The 12,286-nt window shown below is 35.9% G+C and overlaps 1 protein-coding gene across 3 annotated transcripts in view; it reads left to right on the top strand.

The window, feature by feature from the left end:
* Window positions 1-1,568: 1,568 nt before the first annotated feature.
* The window catches only part of POT1 (protection of telomeres 1), an 81,215-nt gene continuing 70,497 nt past the window's right edge, over window positions 1,569-12,286 (top strand). The window contains exons 1-4 of one of the 3 annotated variants that reach the window (XM_073809885.1): window positions 1,569-1,701; window positions 2,395-2,682; window positions 4,542-4,614; window positions 7,705-7,796. In XM_073809885.1, coding sequence (XP_073665986.1) covers window positions 2,560-2,682; window positions 4,542-4,614; window positions 7,705-7,796 — 288 coding nt within the window. In that variant the 5' untranslated portion in view covers window positions 1,569-1,701; window positions 2,395-2,559. The remainder of the gene's footprint in view (window positions 1,702-2,394; window positions 2,683-4,541; window positions 4,615-7,704; window positions 7,797-12,286) is intronic. The other 2 variants (XM_019924546.3, XM_073809886.1) reach the window with 2 other exon arrangements.

Genomic DNA, 12,286 nt, shown 5'->3' with positions numbered 1-12,286 from the left:
TCAGTTATCTTGGAAAGGCAATTTCAGTGTTAATAGGGTAGAATTGGGGGTGAAATGGAATGATGGAAGCTAGAGGTAAGGAAAGAGAAAATTTTTTCCTGAACATTCATTTATTCAACAAATATTTAGCACCTACAGAACTGCTCAAGTTTTATGCATACAATAGTAAACAATTCTCCTTGCCCTTAGTAAGCTTAGGCTGTGGAAGAATGTGTTTAAATGCCAACGGCAAATGTAAAAAATTAATAAACAGAAACCTCAATTAAATAGAGTTGGGAAACCAGAAGAGGGAGCTCTCACACCCTGCTGACCTCAACAGGAAGAAGAAAGACTTCTTTCCCGGCAAAGACTCAGCCAATGAAAAGCCATGGACTCTTTGTTTACTAAAACCCTCACAACTCCCTTTCCCCCTCTGTATCAGCTTTCTTCTTCCCTTGCCAGTCTGGGTCTTGCATGTCTCCCCCTGGCTGCAGACCCTGAGTTGCCATGCTCTGCTGATCCCAAATAAACCCATCTTTGCTGGAGAATTATCCGGTAGTTTCTTTGTTTCAGATCAACACAAAGAATAAGAAGGAAAAGTTGAAAATAGGTTGAGAGAAGATATGTAATTTATGACAGGTGAAATGAACATGGCAAGGATCCAGGGCCAAGGTGGAGGGCTTCACTTAGGCAAGAACAGTTTTTATGAGCTGGTAGAGACCAGGGTAGGAACAAGGAGAGGATCTAAGCCTTACTTAGGAAAGTTTTCCTCTAATGGCCAGCTGCTGAGCTCAGACTGTTACCACAACTGGTGATATATGAATCAGGGGAGGGAGAGAAAGGGAAGATGGACTAACACCAAGTGCTTCCTGCTGAAAAAAATACTTTCTTTAAATATAGTTAGCTATTTCTTCCTGCAAATATATATGTACGGCAGATATTTTAGTCCAAATAGGCTTGGAAATATTTATGTAATTCTTCATTTCATTATAGTTTTGGACTGAGGTGGTTTCGCTTAAATCAAATGACTGGAGGCATAAATCAGAAATTAGCAGAGGATTCACATTTAACAATGTCTCATTAATTATAGCACAAAATCATAGCCCTATAAACAAAGTGGTTAATCAAATCTGTCTGAAAAGTAGCATTACTCATTGGTGGAATTATTTCACTGTAAAAGCTGCATTTGAGCGCTGCCTTTTAGGGGGAGAGAAATGGAAGCTAAAATAAGGGCCCTGCCCACAGGAACTTCCAGCCTACCAAACGGAATCTTAAAACCCGCTCTGGTTTTGGAAAGGCTTTTCATTGGCTACAGGATTTAGGAACCACAGAGCATAGCGTTCCCGTCTCCCACCGCCCCGCACACCCCTCCCCCACACGGTTTGCACAAAATAGGCGGGGCGGGGCTAAGGGGAGCGGAGGCAATTCGGGGAGCGGGAGAAGTACAGCCGCCTCACGCTTCCCCAGGTACCGCACCCTCTAGGTGTTCTGTGAAACTTCCAGGGCATTTTAGGCCTGGAAACCGTCTCGCAACTCGTCCTTCCAAGCGCCCAGGAGCAAGGGGCAGATTACCCCCGCCTACCGACTGTGTACGCATGCGTAGGACTGGGTTGCTAGCGTGCGTGTGACGTCACGGGCGCGCCAGTCTGAACTCTTCCGGGTTTCTGTTTAGAGCGCTGGTCAATTTCCAAGTACGTTTGGAGTTCGTTGCTTGGGTACAAGGTGAGTCGGGACCTGAACCAGTATTATGAAGAGGCTGATTTAGTTTAGATAAAAATTTGGAGAAGTTATTGCAGAGAAACTGTTCGTACTTGTCTTTCTTGTGAGCTTGCTGTGTTGACCATCTTGCTTGGCGTTTTGTGAGCAGCTGACTTGAGTTAATGCAGGACCCCCCCCCCCCCCCCCCCCCCCCCCGCCCTCTAGACGGCCAGCTGGCTTGGAGAAGCTTGGTGGGCACACACTAAAATTAAATATCGACACTAGTTCGTGTCCCAGGCAAGAAGTTTGAGAAAAAAGATTGAATCTGCAATGCACAAGTTAACATCAGTTCAATAGTCGTTTCTTTCGATTGCATAGGGGCTGGAGGGGGGGAGGCAACTGATATATTTTGGAGTAATAAGCTTTTCGTGCACAATTTGCCCACACAATATTAAAACTGCCAAAGGGATTAAAAAACAAACCCAAAACTTTTCAACCTCCCTTCCCTTCCCCATAGTTTGTACATTTTAAAGCACAGTGGTAAAGGCAATTGTTAGTGCAGTGTGTACAGATCCTAAAACTGGCTTTTAGAAGTAGTTCTTTAAATATAAAACTAAATAAAAAAGGGTTAAGTTTCAATGCCTTAGGAGGATGCGTGTATTGATCCCTGTAATAAAATTATAGCATAATCCATCCTTCCTCCCTCTCCCCCAACAGTGATGACTAACTTAAAGGAAAGGAAAAGCAAAACTAAATCAAAGAAGCTTAAAGCAAATTATTGACTACATTTTGGATAAAACACTGGGCTTTGTGTTTTCAGCAGTAAGCTATCAACTTCCCTAACTGAATTTGCTTTCCACGGCACTGTGAAGCAGATCTGATATGCCACTTGAATTAATAAAAGAAGTCAAAGGACTGCCTGAAGTTGATCTGCTAAGTAAATTACACAAAGTAGATTTCAGATACCTACAGCCAGGTTGTGATTATAGCAGGAAATATATCGAGGTAAGAATTTTCATAACTCAGAATAGTTGTCTTTTGTTTTCAGCAGTTGGATTGTCAAGTGCCTAGGTGTGGTTTTTCTTTGAATTTCTCTTGCTTGCGGGTAACTGAGCTTCTTGGATCCACAAGTCAATGTTGTTCATCAAATTAGGGATATTATTGGCTAATGTTTCTTGGATTTTTTTTTTTTAGTATATTATTACTCATTTCTCCTTCTGGATGTCGGTTACATGTATGTTTGTATGTTGGACTGTTTGATACTGTACTTCTGGTCTCTGAGGTAGTTTGTTTTTCTTCAGTACTATTTTGTTTTTGTTTTCTTTTTTGGCTGAGGGATTTTCAGATTGTGGAATTTCTATTGTTCTGTCTTTAAGTTTACTGAACTTTTTTTGGGGTTATATCCAATATTGTATGCATATTTAGTGAATTTTTAATTTTAGTTATTGTATATTTAAGTTTTGGACAAAGTTAAGAATGCTGGGAAGGAGGTAAGGGACTTACTGATAAAATGGGTCTGATAGTAAAAGAAGGAGAAATAACGCCACACTTCAGTTTTGCCCTTCTAATCAATATTCTCCATGTAGACATTTATCTTTTATTCCTTTGTTTATTTTCCATTTTCCTTATATTTTGTTTCATATGAAATAGAGTATTACGTATTACAGTTGGTCTTCTCTACTTCATTGAATTTAAATTCCTAATCAAATGCTTGTTAGTATTTGTAAACTCATTTTGCATTTGGTTGATTCAGATGATGTTTCTTGCATACTTGTATTTATTAATAAAGTGCTGTGATTAGATTCCTTTTCTTTGTGACAAGTCATTAATACTAATTATTACTGAGCTGTATCTAACTTTATCATTCTTCTCTTATTTTGTGTGTTTGATATAGAAGCATTTAAATGAAATATTTTTTAAATTCTAGTACTTTTATTAGTGTTACTAAAATAAACCCTTTTATATATAAGTAAAATGTCAGTTTGAATTCTTAAATCCCTTTGTCTAACCTGCACGTGTCTGTAGATATCTCAAGAAACATATTTATGTTTCTTGAATTTTATTAAATACATTTTACTGTGAAATTCATTGTTTTTACTATACAGTTCTGTGAGTTTTGAGAGATATATAAAAACGTATAACTACAACCATAATCAAGCTATAGAACAGATGATCACCCTCCCCCAAAAAATTTTAGAGTCAGCTGCTACCCTAATTTCAATCCCTGGCAACCACTTTTGACCAGTTTTCTGAGAGTATACAGTATTCTTGCCTTTCAAGAATGCCATGTAAATTGAATCATACAGTATGTAGCCTTTTATTTTTTTAATTGAAATATAGTTGATGTACAGTATTATATGTTACAGGTATCAGTAGGTAGCCTTTCGATTCTGGCTTCTTTCACTCAAGACATTTGAGATTCTTCAGGTTGTTGAGTTTATCAATAGTATTACTTTTTTTTTTTTTTTTTTGGCGGTATACGGGCCTCTCACTGTTATGGCCTCTCCCGTTGCGAAGCACAGGCTCCAGACGCACAGGCTCAGTGGCCATGGCTCACGGGCCCAGCCGCTCCGTGGCATGTGGGATCTTCCCGGACCGGGGCACGAACCCGTGTCCCCTGCATCGGCAGGTGGACTCTCAACCACTGCGCCACCAGGGAAGCCCAATAGTATTACTTTTTATTGGTTGCTAGAATTCCATCACAGTCTGTTTATCCATTCCCCAGTATAGCAGTACTTGGATTCTTTCCAGTATTTTGTAATGATGAATAAAGCAAATTAAAAAATTTATTCTAATTTTTACTTGTATCTTGGTATTATAATCTCTTTTGGCTTTTCTGTGTAACTGTTTTTCTCTCGTTTCAGGGAAAACTCTCACTTATCTCTTCTTTAACTTATGGTGGAAACAGAAGAGCTGTTTTGAAGATTGGACTACAAGGTATATAAGAAGACCATTTCTGCTTAACTTTTTGCTTGTAATCTGGAAATGGGTAACTTTGTGTATGTATACATACACACATAAGCACAAAAATCATTTCTAGTGTAAAAATCTATGGAATGAAAAGTTATTCTTTTCCTCTCTAAATTTTTTTCTCCGAAGTCTATCCTCTCCCCATTCTCCCATTGCTTCTGTTATACTTCAGATTCCTTTAACGTCCTATCTAGACTATTACAATAACCAACTCATCCCCCTACTTCTAGTTTCACTAATGTGACCCAAACAGCTTAGCAAATTTTAAGAAAATGCTACTTTCAGCATGTTATTTCTTACCCAAGTGTAGTTACATGAGGGAGAATTCTTCTTCCTAGTAACCCTTAAATAATCCTGGTAAGAGTTTAGAATACTTGGGGACCAAAGTAAATCTCATCTGAAGTCTGAAATTAGTTGAATGAATAAAGAATGGTCTACAGCAGTGAATGGGAAACAAACTTTGAACCACATTTCTACAACTATTGAAAACCAGATATATATCAGACACTGTTCTAAGTACAGGGAATATAGCAGTGACCGAAACAACGTTCTTGCATTCATGGAGTTTACATTGTAGGGGAATAAATAAATTCAACAAATAATTATATAAAGTAATAATTGATAGAAATGTGGTTTGTAGACAAATAGAGCAGGATAAGGTGGTATGCCTGATGTATTATCCTTTTATATATTCCTAGGTATGATTTGCTAATATTTTGTTAAATTTATGAAAAATATGATAGGAATCTGTCTTTTCCTGTAGTGATTGGTAATTTATGTTTCTAAGGGAATTTATCAGGTCATCTTGGTTGTCAGATATATTGGCATAAAGTCATTCATAATATACTTTTTATATGCTTTTAATGTTGGTAGGATCTGTAGTGGTGTCCCATTTCACTGATTTGATAATTTGAGACTATTTTCTCTCTCTCTCTCACTTTTTTTTCTGATCATTCTGGCTAGAGATTTATTTTACTGATCTTTAAAATCGGCCTTTCTTTTCATTAATTTTTCTCTATTTTCCAGTTTTCAGTAACATTTCTTGTCTGTTAATCTGCTGTTAACTCCAATCAGTGTACTATTAGCTTCTAATATTATATTTTTCAACTCTGGAAGTTCATCTTGAGTTTTTTCATATCTGCCAGTTCTCCTCATCTATTTTCTTCTACTTCCTTGAACATGTACTTTTAATAACTGTTCCAAAATCTTCTCTGGCAATCCTGTCATCACTGTCATTTCTGAGTTTTTTTCTATTGATTCCCTGCCCCCCCCCCCAATCCTTACGTGTTTTTCCTTTCTGTATGGTTGGCAGTTTTTTAACTGGATCCTGGACATTTAGAATTTTATATTATCAAATATTGGATTTATTTGTAATCCTTTAAATATTATTTGTCTTTGTTTTGGAATACTGTAAATTCTCTTGGAATCAGTTTGGTTAGCTTTGGTAGGATGGATCTAGAGCAGCCTTTATTTGGGGGCTAATTTGCCCTTATCACTAAGGAAGTGCCCTTCTGACAAGTTTACTATGTGTTTTGTGTATGAGGATTCCACTCTGGCTGGTTGGAACCAGAACAGTTCACAGCCCTGTGTGAGTCTCAGAATTGTTCTGCCTGTTTCTTTCAAGTGGTTCTAATCCCTTTCCTCCCATGCTTTTGTAGATCAGTACTCAACCAAAGACCAGAAGGCACCCATCTCCAGAGCGCTCTTATCTATCTATGCTGCTGTCTTCCTTTCAGCACCATGTCATGCAGATTCTAGCTGCCTTGCTGTCCTCAAATCTGAACTCTTCTGAATTCAGTGAGGCTGTTGGGCTTTCTTTGGATTTTTACCTCCATTTTCTGCTGCCTGGAAACTCTTTCCAGGAAGTAAGCTGGGGCTATTGCTTTGTTTTCCATCTCAAAGAGATCACTTACCTGCACTTACTGTTGTCCAGTGTCTGAAAACTGTTGTTTTATATATATTTTCTTACTTCTCTAGTTGCTTTAAGGCCGGAGAGCAAATCCTGTCCCTGTTACTCTGTCATGGCCAGAAATAGACATTTGATAGGTCATTTAAGATATTAAAGAAGTAAATTATATCTTGATTAGAAGCCATTGTGTTTTTGTTTTTAAGGAACATTAGTGTTTCAGTTTATGTATATACTTGTTTTGAGGAGTTGGATGAAAGAGGTAAGTGAAAGGAGGCAATAGACAGATGTAGTTGTTTCATTGCTGGTGATAAAGTAGCAGATTCAGGAGTTTTAAGTAACACTGCAAATTTTAGAAAGATCTTTCATGTACTTCATAGATACATGAAAGTCTGATATAAAGGCAGTTTCTTCGAGTAGTTGAATGTTTGAAAGCTTATATTAATGCGACCTCCCTCCGATGACATAGTAATTGAATCTTAGTATTTGAACTTGCTTCAGTGGTTCTAGGAGGTGGCCTCTGAAGAATGAAGATTGTGGAGATTCTTTATCAAAGCCTAGAATATACAAATGAGATTACTGGAAAATGTTTGTTTCTTCTTTTCCTAGTAATTTTCATTGTCAAAATCACAAATAGCTTGGTTTTTACACACACATGCTCATTTATTCTTCAATATGCGGGTGCTGGGGGAGAAGAACACACTTCCCTAGATTAAAACTTCATGTTCTAATACTTATAGATTACCAGAAGATCAGTAAAAATGAAGTATTTGGGGAGTGATATGTTATACACTATAAAAATTGAATAATTGTAACTTATTCAGTTCTTTTGATCATAACCATGTGAAAATAAATTGAAAGTGGTCATTATATGATGTTAATGTAGTATTTACAGAAATTTGTAAAACATATTTTAGGTGCAACTAGTTATAATTTTGGTTTTAACACCTAGTAGCATTCTATACATTATTTTTATGATACTTAAGGTGTTAAGAGTAAACTACAAGTGAATTTTAAACGTTTTAATTACTCTTCTTCATAATTATATTTTGAATTATCTATAGTTTTTAGAATTTAGTTGTCATCAATTTTCTTGTCTAGAACACCTTTATATCTAAAGTGTTTTTCTGTGTGTCTGTGTTTCTCCACAGAACAAGAAAATTCAAATTCGGATATCAACACCCTCAGTGTATTATTTTTTGGAAAATTAGCAAAGGACTGTGCTAAAGTTTTCTATGAAGGGGTAAAGTATTTTTATATTACTTTATCTTTTTTGCAGTAGGCTTAGAATTATTGAAGATGCTGTATTTATCCCATAGGCCATATTTTAGTGATTCATTATATATTTGTAGGTATATAAAAAATTATACTTAAAAAAGCAATATCTTTAAAATTGAACACTTGTAAGAGGTTAGTAAAACTTATCATTGACATAAAAAGGGACAATTTTTCCTCTCACTTAAGTTTAATTTTTAGTGTTCAATAGAATAGCTTAAAGATATATACATTTTCTCTTCACTTAATTAAAAAATAATTCTCACTAAAAAATAATGAGCTATAACTCTGTATTTTTATATTTTCTATAATTGTTATAAAAAGAAATGCCTGCTAAATCCCCAACAAGATAATACCAAACCAAACACAACAGCATATTAAAAGGAGTAAACACAATGACCAAGGGGGATTTATCCCAGAAATGATGTTTGGTTCAACATAAGAAAATCAGTCATTGTAATATATCACAGTAATAGAGCAAAGGGAAAAAAACACAAACGATCATCTTAATTGATGCAGGAAAGGCATTTGAAAAATTCTACACACTTTCATAATCAAAACACTCAGAAAACTAGGAATAGAAGGGAACTTCTCAACATAGTAAAGATCAGTTATGAAAAACCTACAGCTAACATCATAGTCAGTGGTGAAAGACTGAAAACATTCCTCCCAAGGTTAGGAACAGGACAAGGATGCTTGCTTTCACCACTGTTATTCAACGTTGTACTGGAACTTCTAGCCAGAGCAACTAAATAAGAAAGAAATAAAAGACATCTAAATTGTAAAAGAAGAAGTAAAACTATCTCTTCTCAGATGACATGATCTGATATATAGAAAATCTTAAAGAATCCAAAAGAAAGCTACTAGGGCTAATACATGAATTTAGCAATGTTGCAGGTTACAAGATCAGCACAGTAAAATCAGTAGCACCATCCAGTAGAACTGTTTGCGGTGATGGAAATGTTCTATATCTGTGCTGTCAATATGGTAGCCACTAGTCATACTTGGCCAATGAGCCCTTAAAATATGGCTAGTACAGCTGAGGAACTAAATTTTAAACTTTGTATAATATCATTTTAATTAAATTTAAATAGCCACATATGGCTAGTTGATACTGTATTGGACAGCACATCTCCAGAAATTAACCACTGTTTGGTGTATAATCTTACAGATTTTTTCTGCATGCGTATTAAAATGATTTAAAATTAACTTTCTGTAAGAATCTCATAACATCTTTGATGTTAATTGGAGATCCTCTAGATATTTGCAAAACCAGTTTTGGTAATTAAACAATATTGAAGCATATAGCTGTAAAACATTGTTGAGTCATTGATAAGTCTCCAAATAAGTTGCTCAGAGTTAGACAGTACTTCTATAATGATGTTGCAGGAATATTAGATATATGGTTTCAATCCTTTTTGATTTATGGTTGTTACTAACAAGTAAATGACGTGGGAAAAAACAGTGGTTTCTGCAAAATGGCACAGTCAGATGAGATTGTCTGTACTCTGTCTCTTTTTTCATTTAGGTTCAGTAAACATTTATTAAGTGCTGACATTTTGCTTGACTCTGTGCTAGGCTCTGGAGAAACCAAACTGAATAAGACACAGTGCTTGACCTTATGGAGTCCACTATCTCTAGCCTAATGGAAAATCATTTAATGGTGGTAACTATAATAGAACTGGAATAGCAGCCTCAATAGGCTGAATCTGCCTGGAGGATTTGGGGAGAAGCATTAAAGAGTAGGCACTTAGTTTTTTAGTGGAATATTTTATTTGTTAGTCTTTAAACTTTTTATTATGAAAAATTTCTAACATATATATAAGTGGTAAGAATTGTATAACGACTGTACATATTCCAAATATCTAACTTCAGTTATCAGCATTCAGGCTCTTATTTCATCTGTTTCATCTTTTCATTTTACTGCCACAGATTATTTTGAGGCAAATATCAGGAATTATATAATTTAAATCCTAAAAATTTCAGTATGTAAAAGAGAAAGCATCCTAAAATTATATGTGTATGTGTATATGTATATATACAAATGAATACATACCATAGTACAATTATACTACTGAAATATTAACATCAGCTTTTATAAACCATGAAATATCATCAATGTATTCATGTATATATACACACATATCTATGTATATCTATGTGTCTTACTATCTATTTGAATAAACACAATTTCATCATTATGCCTAAATAATTTAACAGTAATTCCTCTATATAATCAAATATCAAGTCAGTGTTCCAATTTCCCTGATTATCTCATAAGTTATTTTTAAATTTATTTTCTTCTACCAGGAGGAGACTAGGTAGGGAACTCAGTGAGGAGACCTTAGCAGTAATTCAGAAGCTATTGTGGATGTATAAAGACCAAAACTAAAGCATTTGTTGAATTGACCCAGAATTGATTAGTTGTATATGTGTGTGTGTTTGTAGTTTGGAGAACTGACCTAAGAAAACTGTACAATTTATGTCAGAGAACGTTTTGCCTGTGTTCTCTCCTAGGAGTTTTTTGCTAAGTTTCTGTAAGGAGGTGGTAAATCAGTTAATTTTTTCTTAATTTATAATTTGAACAAAGAAAAGAATTAGTGTAGTGATTTTTTTTCTCAGTGAAAAGCGGTTATTAAGTCAGTGGTATATCTTAAAATCTTACTTCACAATTTGAAGAAATCAAATAGGAGTTGCCATGCAAGTCATGAAATCAAATAGTTGCCATGCAATTCATGTCCAGAAATTCCTAGGACAGTTCATTAGACTGTTTCTCTTCAGAATGATAACTAGACTAATTTTCGATGCAATTTTAAAAACTTTGAATGCGATACAGTTTTAATATGGTTGGTATGGCACTGTGAAGTTCTAGAGGCAAGTATACTAAAAAAGTACTATCTGACAGTCTTATCAAGAAAGGGGACTAGGAAATAAAGTATATAAAGCATGTGTACACACACACACACACACACACACACACACACACACACACACAAAATCATACCTGCTTGAGGCCGTTTAGGTAGGGTAGGATCCAGTATCTCTACATAGCTATTTTGATGAGGCACTTTTGTGGGTGGCTCCAGTAAAGGCCTGTTATTGTTCCTTATTATTATTCTTCTTGCTCTTAAAGGCATGACTTTATTTCAGCTTTGTTAAAATAATTAATGTTTATGATGACAGTTCTGAATTATTAAGAATTCAGTGTTTAATAAGTCCCTAAATCATGCTTTTTTTTTTTTGGTATGCGGGCCTCTCACTGTTGTGGCCTCTCCCGTTGCGGAGCACAGGCTCTGGACGCACAGGCTCAGTGGCCACGGCTCACGGGCCCAGCCGCTCCGCAGCATGTGGGATCTTCCCGGACCAGGGCACGAACCCGTGTCCCCTGCATCGGCAGGCGGACTCTCAACCACTGCGCCACCAGGGAAGCCCCCATGCCATTTTTTAAGGAAGATATTCCTCAGAAATGATGAGAGTGAGAGGGAGGGAGAGAGAGGAATGAAAGTGAGAATGCTAAGTAGATGTTTAACAGGGAAAGATACACTTATTTAGAAAAATAACTTACATATTTTTCCCTTGATCTAGAAAACAATTTCTCTATTATAATACTTTGATGAGATAGGGGAAAGTGAAAAAAATCAGTTTAATGACTAATTTGCGTGTGGATACTAAGTTATAACAGATATTTTCTCTGGCTGCCCATCCTTCAAAACAAACCAATAAAACCCCAAATCAGTGTATTAACAGCTTTCTCATTCTTCAGGCTGTTAGGTATGCATAGGCAAGTTTTGCGATAGTACATTGAATTAGTAATATTTAGTTTTCATGGGTTATAGAATATTTGAAATATACATGAAATGTAGTTTCATGTTATTTAAGATGAACTCTTTCCTTTCTGTAAAGAAGTCCACTTTTAACAGTTTTAGAGATTTCAAGGACCTGGGCCAGGAAATAATAGCCTACTTCCTTTCAATTTGCTAAGATCATTAAAGTTACCTTTCTTTTCTTCGCTCCTGATATTTTTTTTAATAAGTACGACGTTACACTCTGTGCTTCAGTTTCCTTCAGGGGAGAAAAGTTGATTTTAATGCATGATCAGGACGAGGTTTTAGCATCCTGTTTTAAGAGTCAACTGGCAATAAAACTAAAGCCTGCTTCATTTTTATGAAAGGGCCTATAGTTTATAGATGAAGATGAGACCCTAGGGTGCTCGGGTCTCCAGTGAATCCCCAACAGGGTGTAGGTAGCCAAAAAGCGTTCTTCAATCAACTAAAAGTGTATGTAAATGTATTTATGTATTTTTTTTCCCCTCTGAGGAGGCCGTCTGTAACTCTTACCTCATTCTCAAAGAGATCCATGAACATATGATCATCAAGAACTGCTTTTTAAAGGCCCAATTTCATGATTCTATCGCAGTATATAGTTGAGTTAATATGGAACTCCACAGAAATAATAATG

Source organism: Tursiops truncatus, chromosome 9 (genome assembly GCF_011762595.2).
Source record: "Tursiops truncatus isolate mTurTru1 chromosome 9, mTurTru1.mat.Y, whole genome shotgun sequence".
Lineage (NCBI taxonomy): Eukaryota > Metazoa > Chordata > Mammalia > Artiodactyla > Delphinidae > Tursiops > Tursiops truncatus.
Note: the sequence above shows the minus strand (reverse complement) of the source record. Positions and strands in the feature narration are given on the sequence as shown.